Source organism: Alligator mississippiensis, chromosome 5 (genome assembly GCF_030867095.1).
Source record: "Alligator mississippiensis isolate rAllMis1 chromosome 5, rAllMis1, whole genome shotgun sequence".
In the NCBI taxonomy this organism is placed as follows: Eukaryota; Metazoa; Chordata; order Crocodylia; family Alligatoridae; genus Alligator; species Alligator mississippiensis.
The window spans coordinates 159,462,470-159,482,461 of record NC_081828.1 but is presented as its reverse complement, the minus strand read 5'-3'; the positions used below and the strand labels follow the sequence as shown (position 1 = coordinate 159,482,461).

The 19,992-nt window shown below is 43.5% G+C and overlaps 1 protein-coding gene across 6 annotated transcripts in view; it reads right to left on the bottom strand.

Moving 5' to 3' along the window:
- Positions 1-19,992, bottom strand: part of RAPGEF5 (Rap guanine nucleotide exchange factor 5) — a 267,204-nt gene that overhangs the window by 184,217 nt on the left and 62,995 nt on the right. For 5 of the 6 annotated variants that reach the window (XM_019497877.2, XM_019497879.2, XM_019497878.2 and 2 more), the window contains exons 5-6: positions 17,940-18,108; positions 8,882-8,948 (exon numbers count right to left, since the gene is read on the bottom strand). In XM_019497877.2, the coding sequence (XP_019353422.1) occupies positions 8,882-8,948; positions 17,940-18,108 (236 nt within the window). The remainder of the gene's footprint in view (positions 1-8,881; positions 8,949-17,939; positions 18,109-19,992) is intronic. The other variant, XM_019497882.2, reaches the window with a different exon arrangement.

The following is a 19,992-nucleotide window of genomic DNA, read 5'->3' as shown; positions in this document are numbered from 1 at the left end:
AGATCCTGAGATCGCTGAATGCAGTTTGAAGTGGCAGTGTTATTTGCACATGCATGAAAAAAGGGGACTCCAACTCTGTGTACTCATGGAAGTTGAAGGCCAAGCTGAAGATAGGAAATATCACAAGTTCTAAAAATCAAGATTCTGAGTTGGTCTAAGACTTAAAAATTCTGCTGGATCTGTGATAAAATTTTGGGTAAAATCATGTATGAGACCACACTGTCATTAGCAATGAGAGAGTATTATTTTGTGACATGCAAGGATTCTAAATACATTCTTTTTGCTACTTACAATGTTTTTTTCAGGTAGTTTTGATCCTGGAGGAACACAGCATCACTGTGGGCGTTGAGCTTGCTGTTTTGATAATTTACTAGGCAGATCTCTTGGAAGCTGTGTTAAAGCTAATGCGTAGACTGATAACTTACAGTTCTCACTGCACATATAAAACACTGTTTGTGTGGGAAGTTATCTTTGGGTTCTAGGGCTGCTGGCTCTCTCCCCTCCTCTCAGCTTTGCCCTAAATACCAATATCCCATGCTTGCTGGTGCAGTTGCTTGCTTTGAGTCTGTAGTGGAGTTCAGAGAGAGCTTTCCCAACTTAGTAGGCTTTCTCTCTCATCCAGGCTGGCCCATAACTTTCTTCCCCTCTGGGTTTTATTTAATTTTTTTTTTCACATAGGGAGAATATATACACACAGGAGCTTCTTTTGACTTGTTTTCAAACTGCTCTTTTTCTGATGATTGGTTTGATTGCCTCTCTACTTATACTAGGACCCATTATTAAATCTGTTACTTCTGCAGGGTTATTCCCAACTACAGCTTAATGTTCCTTCCTTGCCTTATTTAGTGTTTCAGTGGTAATTCATGTTTATAATATGCTGTAGAATGCCTCCCATCCCCTCCTATTCCCCTTTCTGGTGCAGAATGAGACACAGCTCTCCCCCAACATCCTTCTAAGAAATATTATTAAAACAGAAATGACTGGACTAGGAGAGGGAATGGCAAAACAATTCTTTGCGCCTTGACTACTCTGAAATGCTGCATGTTAAAGCAGTTCCTGAACCACAGCCCAGATAACAGGAGACACAAAGATACTGCTCCTCTCCCCTCCTTCTGGATGGTGCCTTTTGTGCTAGTCACAGAATGAGGCCATGAGGCCGGTGGGTACCCTAGTGCAATTTGACATTTCAGTTTGCTGCAAACTTAGACTTTCTGCCTTACTCAGAATGAAGCTTTGGTTTTGATCAAATGATTTTCTGCAATCTTCAGTAAAAATCCACATCTCCACCAAAATGGCAGGTTTGAAATACAGTGTATGACCCAGATTAGCAGGAGAATGCTACTTGAAAATATATACATATAATTTAAAAAGGAGTTTCTCCAGTCCTGACTTCACAAAAGGCATGATTTGAGCAGTTAATTGAGCCCCTCAGTCTCTACTGAAGCCAAACAAAGTTGAGGTTGTTCAGCATCTTTCTGGACTTCATAATAAGATATGCTTCTGGGGCTTACTTTGCATGTTTGTTTGTTTTTAAACATGCATGCATTTGACATTTCTTCTAGGGATCCAACTCCCATGCACCATTTCACAGACTGAAATCTGTGGATAACATTCATTTACCTGCTACATATATACAGCATTTCCTTGCTTCTGCCTAATAAACTTCAGGCTACTTCCTTCTTGAAGAAACTGGTATTTGCATATCTTGCCATAGCTATTCATTTGGGTTTAATGTACAAGACATATCCATGCAGCAGCTGTGCCCACAAACTACCATAAGAAACTGAGATACTAACTATAAAAAATTGTGTTATGTATGTCTTTGCCTCCATAAAGCAAACACACTAATACTGTCTTATTCTGGATAACAATGCTGATGTCAAAAATGATTTAGATTGGAAGCTTGCTTTTGTCAGACTGCAATGCTGAAATATTGTAACAGCCTAAAAGACCTTGCATGTTAACATGCTAGTACACTGTGCAATTGTTATTGTTACATAGAAGACCCCTCAGCCTAAATATGCAGGTAATGCCTATGTTTCTACTAAACAAAATATAAATGTCAGTGACATATTTGGATGTGGCTACTTTCTTTAGTGAAGAATTGGAGATCTCAAAAAAATAATTTTTATTTAGCGCAATAAAAATACACAAGCATTACTACTTGGTGGTTTGTTTGCTTATTCCTCTCTCTCCTTTGGCTACTGGGCCGAAACCAACTCTCTTTTCCCAAAAAACTGAAACACTCTTCTGGCTTCTAATGTTGTAGATGTGAGTTCAAACTGTCAACAAAAGTGGCTGTCCTCAAAAAAAAATCTTATATGAATTGTTCTCACTCATGTTATCCGAGTCACAGTGTTTGCGTACATGAGGCTTAAAGAACAACACACAAAAAAGCAATAGTTTAGCATGTACTTTTAAATCCCAAATGATGACAATTTGCACACCCCAATTGATTCTGCTATTAGGCAGTTTCCCAAAGGACTAGGAAACTGTGCTTCTCAGATATACTATCTAAACATCCTGCTGCTCTGGTTCTGCTCCACCACACACTGACATAAAATCTTCTGCAATGTAGAGAGTCATCAGGCATCCTACAGTTCTGGCTTGACCAATCTGTGTCCCACCACAGACGGTATGAAGATTCTTTTAGGGTCATGATGTAGCATATGTATCTATCTATCTATCTATCTATCTATATAGATACACACATGCACATATATACACATATATACACACACACACACATATATATTATACACACTAGGGCTGTGCAAAATTTCACTGGGTGTTTCATTTCAAAGCTGTTTCAACATGTTTCAAGCTCAAAACAGTGAAATAAAAATAAACTAAAAGCCTTCAAAAAACAGCTTCAAAATGAAACAAGGGCACTTGCGATCCAGAGGCCTGCACCCCTGGGAGGAGTCCAGCATACCCCACAGCCCTCCCAGGGGTGAAGGCCCCCAGATCTGTGCACAGGATGACAGGAGGCTGCTGCTGCTGGCAAGTGACACCAGTTTTGCTTGTCAGCAGCTTGAGGTGCAGTTTCCCAGAAACCCCTGCACCTAACTCCCTGAAACTTGGCAGGCTTCATGCCCTCAGAAGGGGCTACCATCCCTGCAATTTTCATTTGCATCAGGCAAAAAATGACAAAGTTATCGGCATTTGTATGATTCCCCATTATAGCCTATGCGCGAAGCATTGAAAGAGTGTCAAAATTGAATGGAACAGTGCTTTGAAATGAAACGAAACAAAACACTGTCCCTTTGAAATGGCAAAACATAAGTTGAAACAAAACGGTGCTGTTTCGAACAGCCCTAAATGTATATAAACATATACACACACGTCACACACAAGGTCTGTTCAAAAACTATTGAGACTGAACGTGCGTTTGTGGTACAAAGTATTGGGTGGGGGGGGGCGTGGCTTTGCTAAACATATCTGGGCATGTTGGGACACATCTGGACAGGTTTGTATGCGTTTCCCCAGTTTTCTGTGGCCAGCAGTTGAAGTAAGATCGTTTTGTCATGTCAATGTCCAGAACGTGTGTGCATTAAATTTTGCATGGAGGAGGAAAAAAAAAACAAAACAGGAAAACAGTAAGTGAAACATCTGAATGACTTAAAATAGCATTTGGTGATGACACTGAGCTGTACAACGGTTTTTGAATGGCATCGTCAGTTTAAAGAAGGACGATCATCGGTCCAAAGTTATGACCGTTCCAGATGCCCTTCAGCATCACAAAATGATGAAAATGTGGCAGCTTGTGAAGCAATTTTTAGCCAATTTTAGCCAAACACTATATTCCACAAGTGCCGCAGCCTTCATATTCACCTGATATGGCCCTGTGCAACTTTTTTTCACGTCCCTCAACTAAAGAAAACCTTAAAAGGAAGATTTTGTGATGTGGAAACCAGAAAACAAAATGTGATTAAGCAGCTTTAGCAACTCAACAAATTGCTATCAGAGTTGCTTCCAGCAATGGCAGAAACATTGGGAGAAGTGTATGTCTGCAGAAGGAGCATACTTTGAAGGAGATTTACCCCCATAAATAAAATATTGTTTCCTACAGCATCAGTCTCAATACTTTTTGAACAATGTGTGCACGCGTGCGTGCATACGTGTGTACCCCCCCCCCCCACACACACACACACAGTTAAAACCCTCGGAATGTTTCTTTAAACTCAAGAATAATTACCACATTATACTTAAAATTCATGACTTAAAAGGTTAACCAATTCAAATGTATCCATTCAAGCACTTTAAATTACTTGCATGTCATTTTTATACAGAATTGAATTTGGCAATGTTGTCAGTAGCTCACTGTAACTGATGATATGAACAAATGATTTGATGGGTTAAGATTCAGTTGTTTTGACAGATTGCTTCAGCCTTAGCAGAAGAGTATCTTTGAAGAGTGAAATCTTACTACGTTAGTTGCTTCCTACCCCTTCCCCTCAAGGATTTTTTTTTTAATTCTATTTTTAAAGTAACAATTTTGCTAAAAACAAAACCTTTGCAGTTGTTTCCTGCAGCCCTACCAAGCTGGCACCATTTGTAGTTGTTAGTATGTGCTGTTGTATGTGTGGTACGGCAGTCTTTAAAACTAGAGCACTAAGGCTGTGTGACTGCTGGCTGCCAAACTGGGAGGTAGGAATGATTCAGATTAACTCCCCCCGCCCCTTTCTTTTGTTGTTGTTCTATTTTTCCAAAGAAAAGCATCAAACAGGAAAGACTGAGACCTTTCACCCCAACCTCCCCCCCAGAAGAGCTGTGTAACAAGGGGAGGTGAATGGGACACTAATCCAGACACCAACTTAGAGGAGGTAGCAAAATGGCATCCCCCTCCTCCCCTCCCCACAGTCTGTCACAGCAGGAAAAGCCCTGCACCACCCAGCCACAGGAGCTTGGCAGACACAGCCCTCTGCCTAACATTATTTCATAAGGACAAACGGGGCCACCAGGGGCAGTCTCCAGGGACCCTGGCACCGCAAAGGTGCTACACCCAGTATGTGGCAAGCCCATGCCCCAGCTGCAACAGCCCAAGCCCATATGGCTACAGCAAGAGCCACAGCAACAGCAGCTACTGCAACACTGCAGACATGGGACATAAAACTTCTCCCCTCTACCCCCACTCTCCATCCGTCAGCATAATTCCCCATGTTTGCCCAGGGCACTGAAGGAGCTCACTATGCCTCTGGCCCAGGTTACTATAGCAGTAGCTCTCAATCTTGCTAAACTCAGGGCATGCCTCAGATAAATAACAGCTCTTTTTTTTCCACTCATTTTCTGGCCACGGAAGCAATAATAAAGCAATTCTTCCATTGCAAAGAATGAAGATCAGAAAGACCACAACAGGCCAGAATGCTTTTGATAATATGGATTCCTATTTGAAACGTTTGGGTTTATCTTGTGAATCCTGTGTAGGCGTTTTCCACACACCCTTAAAAAGATCTCCAGTGCCCTGGTTAAGAAACACTGGTCTATAGCCTGATGGTTAAGGTACTGTCCTGGAAGGGGGTGGGGGGCTGTAAGTTAAAACAACCTTCAGCAGGAGGGAGGTGGAGGATGTGGGGTTTAAATCCCATCTCACAGAGGAAGCAATGTAAACCAGCTCTTGCATTTCCCTCACTGAGCACTGCAACCAATGAGATGTGACACTGCAACAAGCAGGGTAGTTTTAAACTGTAGCTCTTATTTTTTCTAGTTAAAATTATTCTAGGAATTTGACCCAAATTCACAAGTAGCTTCAGAATGAGCTAAACTACATTTTTTGATAATTTTATAAATTTATCAAAAATTTATACATGTATAAAAATAAATAAGTCTTCCTGGTTTATCCTTAACCTATAACAAAGATAAACAAAATTACCTCTTTGATTACTCTGAAGTCATTACTGATCTAGAAGCAGTATTAATAGCACTCAAACCCCAGCATATGATTTATCTCATAAAAATATTATTCATCTGTATTTCTGTTCAGTACTACTGCATATTCACAGCCCTGCCTCTAGCATCATGCTTTGTTCACTGCAGATTATATTCAATCATTTATTGTTGAATACAAATTCCCTGTAGGCTTTCTGATTAGAAAAAGGTGAATGATATGTAAATAGGATACACATCATTGCAAAGATGAGGAAAACTTAGGAGCAAAGTATAGGTCCTACCTATACCTATGAACTCACTGAAAATTAATGGGTAACATTTGCAGCAAAGACTGAATATACTGATTGAAGACAAACAGTTAAGAAGGTCCACAAGTAATACATATTCTATCTTAAATATATTACAAAGTTCTCTAGAAGGCAAAAGCAAAGGTTGTTAGAGAAATAAATGAAAATTACTGTGCAACAGAACAGGCCAGAATGTTTCGTAATTATAGTAAAAACTTTTCTTACACTGAATGAATCTATCTGCAGGCATTAAACTAACATTGGAAGGACTGACTGGGACTAGGATTTTCTTTGTCCTGTTAGGCTAAAAATGTTTTATAAAGGACAAGCCTATTTCTCTGTGACAGCAGAGGCAAGCTATTATTTGCAAAGTAATAAACTCCTTAGGGTAAGAAACAGAGAGCACTCTTTCAGAACCCCTGAAAGTACCACAGATTAATTGTTCCTTACTTGGTTACAACCATGAAAAAATGGTCTTTTATTTCCCCCTCTCTATCACAAATTATTGATTCTGTAATTTATGGGCTAACCCCTGAAAGAAACAGAAACAACTGAAGTCAGTGGAACTACTATTCCTGCAGTTACGACAGAATAATTGCACGCACAAATACAGAAATAATTGTCCAGGCTTCAGTACTGCAGAGAAAGGGGTATAGCGGACCTAAGGGTTATAGCAGACCACGAGTTGAACATGTGCCAACAGATGCTATTGCTGCAAAATAGCCGACAGCCTTCTGGGTTGCATTAATAGGAGTCTCGCTTGCAAATAAAAGGGAACAATTCTACCTCTCTGTTCTGCACTAGTAAGGCCTCGCCTGGATTAATGTGTTCAGATTGCAAGAAAGATGTGCACAGATCGGAAAGGGTGCAGTAGAAGGGTGAAACAACAAAAATTATTAAAGGTCTGGGAAACACAACTTGGGAGTAGGCATCTACTCAACTTGAGGAGGCAGCTGGCCAATTTTGTAGACAGATCCCAGGGCCAGCTGCCATTTTTGAGGTCTTGTCGTGGCTCAGGCCCCACAACACCTATTGGCCAAGGGCTCCTGGTGTCCCCACCCCCTATCACTGGGCTTCACGTGTGGTCAGGACAACTGCTGGCTCCTACTGGGGAGCCAGCATTTTATTTTTAGTAAGTTTTTTTTTCCTGCGGATTTCATGGAGATCACCTGATTTTGTGATATCTGCGCTATTGCAATTTAGGTAGGTCCCTATTTATGAAGAAAGGCTGAAAAGGAGGTTATTTAGTCTGAAAAAGAGAAAACTCAGAGGAGAGCTGATAACAACCTTCAAATACCTGAAGGGCATTTATAAAAAGAATGAAAAACGACTATTCGCTTTGGTCATACTGGACAGTATTAGAAGCAATGGCCTCAAACTTCAGAAGTGGAAGTTTAGGTTGGAGATTAGGAGGAACTTTCTGATTTTGAGGGTGGTCAAGTTTTGGAACAGGCTGCTTAGGAAACTTGGAATCTCCATCCCTGGTTTCTTCAAGAACAGGTTGGACAGGCAATTGATCGGGATGGTTTAGTCAGGGATGATCCTGCCTTGAGTAGGGGGCTGGACTAGATAAATAGGCTGGAAGGAGCCTCATGAGGTTATTTTCCTATGATTCTATTCACATGCCTAGAGGCAAGTACATAGGTTAAGTACTTTGTTTAGTGGACTCCAGCACATTAAGGGTTCAGTTCTTAAAATCAAAATATTAATTTCTCTTTAGTTCAATGGACATGTTCAAGCTTGTGATGTTTTAATTCATGAAATAACCATGTGTTGGTTATAGTCTTGATCTGAGTAACAGCAAAATCAGCCTTACTGAGGGTAAAGGCAGTAAAGCTGTTTGAATATTTCTAAACATCACTGTCTACATGTGTGGTGCTATTAGGCCACAGTAAACTAATTAACTCTACCACAGGATAGTACTGCCTGACACACATACTATTCTGCGGCAGAGTTTAGGGTGTTGCAACGCACATGTAGACCGTGACTCAGGCTGGCTAGGACACAAGGGTGCTACAGTGTGGGACTGCCTACCAGCTAGCCCCACACTGTAGTACCCTCATGCTCCAGCCAGCCCCTCTGTAGCATGTTGAGCCTGGGCACAGCAACTCTGGGAGGGCAGACTGAACCCCTGGACCTCCTACCAGCCATGACTCCACTGCCCCAGCTCAAGATGCTGTGGTCCAGGGAGCATGTGTAAACACTGTGCCTGGGAGCAATAAACTCTGGTGCAAACTATGCAAGAGTTTATTCAAAAGCATTAATATCACATGCAGATGCACCCACTAGGATTTAAAGGTGTGAAGTCAAATCAAGGTCACTTCAGCTCAATCTAACCAACATCTTCTAAGCTCCTGTTAACCTCAGAAGAGATGTATGATTTTACAAAAGGAGCACACAGAATCCAAGCACAGATGGGGCAAGCTGTCATTTGTCTTGGATGCAGCTTATTGAGGTGAATAAAGCTATCCAATATCCCAGTAAAATAAACATTAGGCTAATTCTTTATCTTCATTTACCCTGAGTATAACTATTCTCAGGTGTGAAGCTACATCACTAATACCTCTCCCTCCTATCCATGACTCCTTCCAGAGCCAGAACCATGGTTTCACTCCAGTTACTATTCCCACTAGGACTTGGGTCCTTCTCTACAACATAATAATTTTTCAATAGAATCAGTACAAGGTTTGATGTGGTGCCCTTACCGCAGATGTGAGGCGAGCAAGGATTTCAGCTTCTGTTTCTGCAGCATCTTCTATTTTTTGATCAGGCCTTAAAAATAAAAATAAAAATTATACTTATTTTATAGTTTTGTTTGATGCGTTTTGGTTTTGGAAAGCAAAGAGGCAAATGGTCACAGACAGCGAGATAAAAAGGGCTTTTGAGTTTCTGTATCAAAAGGAAGATCATAACTTACAAAACTGACAATAATTAACTAGGTCAGCATCATCAGACTATACCCTTTATCCCCTGCTGTCAAATTCTCTTCATAAAATCACAAAAACACATACCAAGAAGCATTCTTCAAATAACTAAAAAGAAAATGTGATAAAAACAAGAGCTTTATGCCAACCGTAAAGAAGTGCAAGACTTTTAATGTCAAAGCTGCATATTAAAATGTGTATTTTTTTATCTGTTAAAAATGTACTCTTAATGTTGGCATATATGGGGTATTCCATCTGACAACCAATATGCTTTGTGCACCTCTATAAAAAAGACAGCTTCTCATTTTTACTATTCTCAGACAAAAAAGAAGATTCCAGTAACCGTTAAGACACATGCAATCTTGTCACATGCAAGCATAAAAGTCAAGCCAGTGAACAAAATTTTGTATCGATAGCGTTTGGGTTGCAATGATTTAATGCTTAGAAGTAGCTACATGTAGTAACATGAATGCTAACAAAAAGCTGGACAGTGCTAGGCTCTGCGTAGCAATACAAAGCTGAAGAAGGTACAAAGGACCTTCCCTGAGGACAGTCACAGTCCAGAGTCCTGAGATGAAGGATTAGAAAGGACAATCTCATGACTCGAGGACAGCAGTTAAAAACGGGGTGATGTGGATATCATGATTTTGCATATCAGGATTTCATTCCCTTCTCGATTCTCTTCCTGGTCACTCTCCATACATGTGTTCACCATTTTCTCAATTCTTCAGTCCTCCATCTCACTTGGCATAAATACTAACTCTATTTTTAGCCTGCACTACTAAAATTCTTTTTTGCCTTCCCACATTTTTGAAAGCAAACCCAATGATGTTTGAGTCAAACTTTTGAATCTGTGACAGTTAAACTGGTTTGTATTTAGACAAAAACATTTGCTCATCCATAGCCAATCTATACTTGTTATGACACTGTTTACACTACTGTACTCTTGAATAGCTTCTGGTATATGATAGAACACGGTTGCTAGGTCACATTTCTGAGAACAAAAAACCCAAGTTGCACTCACTTTACTTAAAAACAGAAAAGCTGCTAAACAAAAAATAAGATTTGGCCAGTACATACAAAAAAGTAGCTATGTCACAGATCAATTATTTTTTCACTAAACTGCATTTTCTTTTAGGCAGAAGGGCAACCATATGCCAGCTAAGAGGCCACATAATCAGGCTGTTCTTTTAAACTACATAAGATTTCTAAATGAAATACTTATTGAGCCTCCTGGAACCCTTATTGGTAATTTAAAAGCGAGATATCAGACTGATAGTTTTATTCACACAGGGGAAAAACCCTTAACATATTTATTTTCCATTCTTTGAAAGAAATGCAGTGTGCCAGGGGACTGAGCAGTTATATACAACTGCAGCTGTTGCAATAATCATAGATCACAGGTAAAATAGAAGCTTCTGGATTACGGTAAATTATTTAATTGCTCTTATATTTTGATGTGTTCAAAGAAGCGACAGACAGCATGTCTGGCATATGCAGCCGCTATATTGTGGCTGATGTATGCAGTCAGAATATTTTTTTCCATAATTAAAAAATGAAGGTAATTCTATGCTTTTTTACAAATGTGTTAATTTTAAAGCAGGCACATTAAACTAAAATGTTAATCTACATTCTGTATCAATTTTGAAAAGCAGCCACTCACAGCTGCCATTCCTAGTCCACCAAAAATTCTATTTAATATTTGCTGCAAGTGTTACTGACAGCCAAAAATGAATGAACAAATTGCAAATGAGGCATACATTAAATGTGATATTTTAAAATATAATTCTGAATCAGAATAAAATACCCAGCACTTGTAGTCCCTTAAATATTTGATCTAAAATATTTATCCAGGAGATCCTCCTAGAAATGATGCCATGATATGGCAGTCTCAACCAGCAGATATGACCACAGTTTATAATTTACAGAACTGAACAGGAATGAGTTCCAGATATTTCCACTTTTAGTCCATCTTCTATTTAAAGCAATACCCTCCATGTATGCTCTGTTAATATATGTTCTTCAAACATTTGTGAAATTATTAATACAAACAGCTACATTCAATAAAAGCTTTTCTGAGAATCCATACTAAAAAAGACTAAATTAGGCGAAAAGAACCACCAACCTGGAAAAAAAATTACTCCAAATATTGTTTACTACAAACAGGCATTATTTCCCATCAGCTGACAAAATGTAACTTGTTCTGAGTAGAACACAGCAGGCATTAGAGAGAGTATAACACTTTGGTGAAAGGGATAACAAGAAAATGTGATCAGAAGGAAAGACTAGTGTAACCAGATTAAGAGTTGCTAAAAGATTTTTCTTCTTTATCAGGAAATGAATTAAAATAATCTAAGGCTCTCAATGCATTCTTCAAACCTCCATTAATTTGGTCTTCCAAAGCCACTATGAATTTGGTAAATCTTGTTATTCCAATTTACAGTGAAGGAAGTAAAAGCACAAACAGTAAAAGGATTGGAGACAGGAGGACTTTTTGGCGCTTTATCTAATAGCTAGTCAGCAAAAAAGACGTTGGGAAAGCTGGGTTCAACTAATTTAGGCTTGTCCATCATATGGCCTGCAGGCCGCCATGTGGCCCGCCAAGCCATTTTATCTGGCCCGCGGAGCGCAGAGCCGCGGCGGCGTGGAATGTGGAATTGTGGTGGCGGCGCGGAACACGAAGCCCGGCAGCCGCGGCGTGCGGAGCCGCAGCATGGAGCCACCGCCACAGCATAGAGCATGGCAGCCGCGGCGCGGAGCTTATAGCATGGTGTCACCTCCGTGGCGCAGAGCACGGCGGCCACAGCGCAGAGCACAGAGCCGCAGACGCGGCACAGAGCACTGAGCCACGGTGAGGCACGCAGGGCCGGCCCGCGGGCCCCAGCCGGCAGTGAGGGGAAAGGAGCTGCTTAACCCCACGGGGCCCAGGGGAAACCCACGCGCGGGAGGCCAAGCAGTGGCTGCTGGCACTGCCGGCCCACACCTGCCTCCTCACCCGCCCGCTTTTAGTTTCATAGTCGGTAGGGTCGGAAGGGACCTGAGGAGATCATCTAGTCCAACCCCCTGCCATGGCAGGAAAGAGTACTGGAGTCAAACAACCCCAGTCAGATGTTCATCCAGCCTCCTTTTAAACACCCCCAGGGTAGGAGCCAGCACCACTTCTTTTGGAAGTTGGTTCCAGGTCCTAGCCACCCTGACAATGAAATAACGCCTCCTAATGTCTAGCCTGAAACTACCCTCCGCTAGCTTGAGTCCATTGTTTCTTGTAACTCCCAGGAGTGCTCGGGGGAACAGGGACTCTCCTAATGCCTGCTGGTCCCCCTTGGCTAGTTTGTAGACTGCCACTAGATCCCCTCTCAGCCTTCTCTTTTGGAGGCTGAACAGGTTCAGGTCCCTCAGCCTCTCCTCATAGGGCCTGCCCTGCTGACCCCTGATCATGCGGGTGGCCCTCCTTTGGACCCTCTCCATATTGGCCACATCCCTCCTGAAGTGCGGCGCCCAGAACTGGATGCAGCACTCCAGCTGCGGCCTGACCAATGCCTCATGGAGGGGAGGATCACCTCCTTGGACCTGCTTGTGAAGCATCTGTGGATGCACGACAAGGTATGGTTGGACTTCCTGACCACGTCCCCACTTTGTCGGCCCAAGTTCATTGTGGCATCAACGATGGCTCCAAGTTCCTTTTCTGTCTTGACACTGGCAAGAAGGGAGTTCCCCAGCCTGTAGGTGTGCCGCTGATTCCTCCTCCCCAGATGCATTACCCTGCACTTGTCAGTGTTGAACCCCATCCTGTTCTCATCGGCCCACCCCGTAACCTGTCTAGATCCGCTTGCAGCCTGTTCCTTCCTACTAGCGTACCCACTTCCCCCCACATCTTAGTGTCATCTGCGAACTTGAACAGGGTGCTTTCTACCCCCTCGCCCAAGTCACTGATGAAGAAGTTGAATAGTGTGGGCCTGAGGACCGAGCCCTGGGGAACCCCACTGCCCACATCCCTCCAGGTCGAGTAAGACCCATCCACCACCACCCTCTGGGTGCGGCCCTCCAGCCAGTTAGTGACCCATCTGACCATGTAGGTATCAATACCACTGTCTCCTAGTTTCTTACTGAGAATGGGGTAAGAGACCATGTTAAAGGCCGTCCTGAAGTCCAGAAAGACTATATCCACTGCGACACCTGCATCCAAAGACTTGGTGACCTGGTCCTAGAAGGCCACCAGGTTGGATTGACAAGACCTGCCCCTAATGAACCCATGCTGGTTGCCCCTGAGCATAACCTCCCCTGCTGACCCTTCCTGGACACGTGCCGAGGTAATTCTTTCGAAAAGCTTCCCCAGGACCGAGGTAAGACTCACAGGCCCATAGTTTCCTGGGCCCTCCTTCCTCCCTTTTTTGAAGATGGGGACCACATTGGCCCTTTTCCAGTCCTACAGCACATCGCCCGAGCGCCATGAGCACTCATAGAGCTGTGCCAGAGGTCCCGCAATGACCCCTACTAGTTCCTTCAGCACTCTGGGGTGGAGATCATCAGGACCTGAGGATTTAAATACATCTAGTCCCTCCAGAAGTTCCCTGACAAGGTCCTCATTAACCCTAGGCCTGGGTGTGCCACCCACAGGGCCCTCGGGGGTGCCAGTGGGGGAGATATCCAGGTCCCTCCTCAGAAATACAGAGGCAAAGAAATTGTTGAATATATGTCAGCTTTACCGTCAGGTGAGGTGACCAGATTTCCTAGCATGTCCTGCAGAGGCCCCACGTTACCTGGCACCTCTTTTGCCCCCCTATGTATTTGAAAAAGGACTTCTTGTTGTCTTTGATCTGGGTCGCTAGTCCCAGCACCATTTCCGCCTTGGCCTTCCTGACCGCCCCCCTACATTCCCGAGCTACTGAGGTATAGCTCTCTCTTGAGATGGCCTCTCCCTTCCAACGGGTGCACGCCTCCTTTTTTGTTTGGAGACGTTCCTGGATGCTTTTGGTGAGCCATTGGGGGCCTTTGCACCCTCTTGCCCCCTTTGACTTGTGCAGGGATTACTTCCCTTTGAGCTTGAAGGATCATCTCCTTAAGGAACGACCACTCCTCCTGGACACTCAACGTCCTCCTGCTCTGGGACCTCAGTGCTTCCCCCACTAGTTTTCTCACCTTGTTAAAGTCCGCCCTCCTGAAGTCGAGGGCTGCTGCCTTCCTGGAGGCTTTTGCCATCTTGCGCTGGATGGTGAAGTCCAGCAGATGATGATCACTACGGCCCAGGTGGTCGAGCACCCGCAGACCCCGTACCAGGTCATCGCCTGTGGCCAGGACCAAATCCAACAAAGCGTCTCCCCTGGCGGGGCTGTGTACCTCCTGGGTTAGATGGAGGTCCTGTATGTCAGTTAAGAACCTGCGTGAGCAGTCAGACCTGGCTGTCTGCTCCCCCCAGCAGATGTCTGGAAAGCTTCGAGCCAGTCCTGCTGCCCTGCCCTGCCCAACAGCAAGGCAGTGCCTGCTCCCCCAGCCAGTCTCCCCCCAGGCACTGCAGCTCTCTGGGCTCAGCTGCCCACACGCAAGGTCCCGAGGGGGCCGCTTCTCATGTGCTGCTGGGGATGGGAGGAGCCTGGCTGGGTCTGCACCAGCCAGCAGAAGTGGTGGCGGAGCCATGTACCGCTCAGGACGGGACGACGCTGCACCAGTCAGTCCCGAGCGGCGCACAGCTCTGCCGCCACTTCTGCTGGCCGGTGCAGACCTGGCCAGCCTCCTCTCATCCCCAGCAGCACATGGGAAGCTGGCTTCAGCTGCATGCTCCTTTTCCTGGCCAGTGCCGACCTGGTTCTGCCCAGGCGGGTCCTGGAGCACCATGTCAACCTGGGCATGCATGCCAGGTCAACCCCTGGAACTTCAAAGGTCACCTGACATCACTTCCTGATATGATACCACTTCCTGTGACATCTCTGAATATGGCTCGCTGGCCTACTGGGCGATAAAAAGTTCGTGATCCGGCCCCACATTCAAAAAGGTTGGACACCCCTGAACTAACGCAATGGCTTTTCTGGGCACATGCTTGGCTTGGCATGGCGGTGCACTGAATTTAAAGTAAAGCACCATTTCTTTTTTTTTTTCCCCACATCTGCAAGCAGCCTATATGAAATGTCCTGTTTCTACAAAGATTTAAGCACATGAATGTGTCTGATTATATTATAGAAGGGGGGAATTATCTTTTATATAATGCTAATTGAAATTACATGATTACATGGGTTTTTTCCAATTACTGCAATAAGAGCACAAAGAGCAAAGTGAAAAGTTCAAGTGTAACCTCTCCTAACTTCTAAATACTTGCCCATGCAACCCTAGTGTTGGACTGTGGAATCGTTGTATGGGCAAGCATTTACTAATGATGAAATCACCAGCACTAACTGGTCACAACTGTAAGCAGGAATAGTTTCAATATGTATTTTTCTCCCCAGAAAAGACACATAAGTTAAATCTATGGGCACTTTTGCACATGCTCCGGGGGGGAGGGAGGGGGGGACTGGGAGGAGGTGCTTTAATTAGAGCTGCTCCAAGAGCAATTCTGACAATCACTGAGATGGGGACAATCACTGAGATGTTTTTAAGCATTTGTCTATAGACTCTATATGCTTGGAGCTGCTCTAATTAAAGTGCTGCTGAATCTTATGTATCAGTGTCCCTGCACTTAAAAATGGTAGCAGGGGTGCTTGAACTAAAGCAGGGCTAAAACAAACTTTAGCTCAAGTGCCCATGCAGCCATTTTAAGCATGGGGACACTGATACACAAGATGCAGGAGGCTGCTGGAGAATGATTTTGCCATGCTCCAGCAGACTCTATTAACTGAGTCTGCTCCAACACACTGGAATTCCAGCACATCAGAGCAGCCTCCGCACTTGTGTATAGGCTTCCTACGTGAATGAAGAAAACGATGGCATCCAAACTCTAAGTTTAATGGGACAAATCATTCCTGGTATAAGTCTATCAAAGCAAAACTAACTATAGCAGATATCAATCTGTAACTGTAGTCTTACTCAGTTTCTGAAACAGTATGTGTGTAGACTATCTCAGTATGAGCAAAGAAAAAAAAGGAGTTGGAGAAAGAAAACACTGGCTCATTTATGCTTCACCATCTGTCTGCATCCATCTATCAGCTCTTCCTTGCTCCTACTCCTACCTTTTTTCTCTAATGAGCTCAATTTATAAAGAAAAAAAATAGTGCATGTATATAGACAAATGCTTACAAAAATCTCAGGCCAAGTGATTTTCAGAATTGCTTTTTGCCTTGAAGTAAAACATGGCTTTTTAGTTTATTTAGAGCGAACAGTTAACTGTGGTCAAAACCATGCATAGTATCCATTATTTGTTTAAGAATTATATTTTAGCAGGTTATTATTCACATCAAGCAGTGAGAATTTTGAAATTGGAAAAACCTACTTTCTATTTAATATCATCCTCCCGAGGCTGATACCATTATTCAAAACTCTCTTCCTTCAATATTTATTAAAAAAAGAAACCCTGACAATGTGACATGGAAAGCCTTCTGAAAATAAGTCTTCAGTGACAGTGCTCCCCAAAGAAAACCAGCTTCAACTACAATTTGAATAAAGTGAGCAGGAATAAGCCAGAGATGTACATTAATGAATAACCATATAGAACATAAGACAAGTAACAACTTGCATTAGAAATGACAGTTAATACTGAAACAGTAGGACTATAAAATCTTCCAGTCCATCTTCCTTCCCAGCATTCTTCACACACAGTACACATCAGAACTTTCTGGTGTATCCGTTTGACTCAAAACCTTCAGAAGAATAGGCATGAACCAATGGCTGAATTTCAAAGATAATAAAGACCACAACTCCCACTAAAAGTCAAAAGGAAAGTCTTACTGCAGATCAGTGAGAGTTGCCCACCCCTGAGGCTGCCTAAAAACCAAGCATTTTATTTTGCGAAAATGCTCCCCCCTTGGCATACAGATCTGCTGCATCTATATGCCAAGCAGGGGAGGTCCCTGCTCAGGTCCCTGCTCTACCTGTGTGCATATGGTGCTGTTACCACTGAGGTATAGTCAGTGTGTCCCAGGAATATCTATAAAAAATGAACCATTTGAATGGAGAGATCAAGAGAACCCCTGGCAGAACTCTGGAGTATCCTGGTAGGCAAAGGACTTACCTGCAAAAGGTACAAGCCCATGCTGAAGTCCCTGGTCTGAGCATTTCGTTGGAAAAATTCAGGTCAGCTTTCCTAAGCACCTCTACAAAGCAGGCTAATTGTTATACTATCCAAATTTAGAGACCTAAGTTTGAAAGTCGGGGTCCAAAGAAACAGGACCATTCTGCTCATTTCTAATGTTGCTATTAGAAATTTGCTGTATTGAAGATCCTCTTAAAAGTCAAGAAGTAGGAAAAGAAATTATAGAGAAAAGTATCTCTACCAGCAAAGAGGACAGTTATTACTTGCGTTTCAGTAATAATATTAATTATTTGAAATAAAATATCAAGACTGACACCTCGTTATGATGGGAGCTTTACAGAAACAGTCCCAACTTCATAAATCTTCTGCTCTAAATAGGCAAGACAGACAAAGAATAAGAAGGAATAAAGAAGCACAAAAGAATGTAATAACTTTCCTAAAGTCACATGGCAAGTTAATGTAAGAGCTGGGTGCCCTCTGCATTTGACTGCACTGATTTTCTATAATTCTAATCATGATGCTAAGTATCATGAAACCTATCTATGCTAGAAGGCACCCTAAAATGGGAGTTATTACATTTGTACACAGTTCTGTGCAAAGTCTTTCGTTTTAACCCAGTCATTTACAGAGCATTCCATAAAGTTGAAAAGAGGATATGCTTACAGGTTGCATGCAGTAATCCTGGGTGGAGTAAGGGGCACTAGTTGCAACAAGAGTTTTACACCATTTTGCCATTCTTCATCTCTTTCGAATTCACAGAAAAGGTAGGTACATTCATCAGCTGAGAACTGGTAGAAAGCATATGTGTCTTGAAAACACAGCTCTCTGTCCACTGTTTGGAAAAAAAATGAAATACTTTTTAAACTTTCCTCACAACCATGCGTATGTGTACATGAGTAGCTTAATGCTTAGTTTGATGTCTAAAGGCAAAAAACAAGATTGAAATCTGAAGCAACTACACATTCTAGCTTTTGTTAAATTCATCCAAGCAATGCAGCCAAAAGGGAAAAGACCGAGTTAGTCAAGCATAAAGTAATAAAGGTTAGGTGCTTTAAAGGACAGAAAAGTCAACCTCTGTGGACATCGTTGGAAAAGAGAAATGTCTTTCACCCAGAAGTCCATTTGCACCGCTATTTCATTATTCACCATTTCATTCCCTTTGTTGAGTGGGCTTCTACAGACACAGTTTGACCAAAGAAGGAAAGGATACATGAAAACAAACGGAAGAAAAGTTTTATAAAAAACAAAACAAAACACACAACCTTAAAAAGGACACGGATCAAATAGGATCAGTAATCACTGTCTCTGCACAGTGCACGCTTTGTAAAAGCATTGGGAATTTCACAGTTAACTGCATGGACCTCTACAGCTAAAGTGTCATGGGTCTCTAGCTCAGCCTACCCCAAGGGTGGGCAAAATAGAGCCTGCAGGCCACATCTAGCCCACCAGGCAATTCCATCTAGCCCTTGATGCCCCTCCATAAACCAAAATAATTATCATAAGAGGTGCGGCTCCAGTTGTTAAGCAACCACCCCCCCATCGCAGCTTGGCCTGACCCACCCCCAAGGTAGAGAGCGATGGAGACAAGAAACGTCTGCCTGACGGAGGCTTTTGAGTGGTGACTCCATGGCTATTCCCCAGCCCTCCCACCCTGGGGCCAGGGACTCCACTGGGGGAAAGGAGGTTGGGAGCACAGATAGCTATGCAGTATGGTGCCCAGCTGGGTTGGCCCTGCACACTGCCCCAATATAAGGCTGGGGACTCAGGCAGGATTGCCATGGGTCAGGTTAGGCTGATCCCATTTGCTGCTGCCACATGCAGCCAGGGACTGGGGTGGGAGCGCAGGAGCTGCACACTATGGGGCTGGGTGGGGTTGGCCCCACACGCTGCCACCATGCTTGGCCAGCAACTGGGGCAGAAGCACTATGGGGCTGGGTGAGGCTGGCCCTGCATGCTGCCATCACCTGTGTCTGGGGACTGGGGTGGGAGTGTGGGGAGCTGTGCGCTATAGGGCCAGGCAGGGCCTCTTGCTGCTACCACACACGGCTCCAGGAGGCTCGCAGTCTGGAGACTCTGAGGACCAACTCCCCTCCCCATACATACACACACCCACACCCTCCCACAGACCCCCACACACTCCCACCCCTCACCATACCCGTACACCTCCTTCCCCACCCACACACACACACACACACACCCACCCATCATACCCCACACCCAATATACAGAAGTATTTTGAGCTATTATGTAATCACTTCTATATATAATATGCAGACACGTAAATCAGGAAAAAAATATATTTTTTAAATAAAATAAAGTTATAGATGTTTGGTTTTTTAGTGAACGATTTGATTTTTTTCCAGTTCCAAGATATCAAGCTCCCTCTCCCTGCAAAAGGAGTATTTCCAGAACAAAGGGAGTGACTTCCAGTGACAATGGTCAGGGGTTAGGGGGGACTTGGGGGTGCCAGTCAAGGAGTGGGGCTACCCTTGTGGCCCTCCACAGCTCACCAAAACCCACTAAGCAGCCCACCCCTGGCCTACCATAATCAACATACTGAGACAATGGTAAAAAGTGCAATGGTAAAAAGAGTCTCTCTCATGAGGAAAATATAGATGGGAACCTTTAACCTGCACTTTTACTAGTAGATAACATAAGCATCAAGTTTCTATAACCTTCTCTACTTGGCTGGCACAGATCCCAGAAACAGGCAACA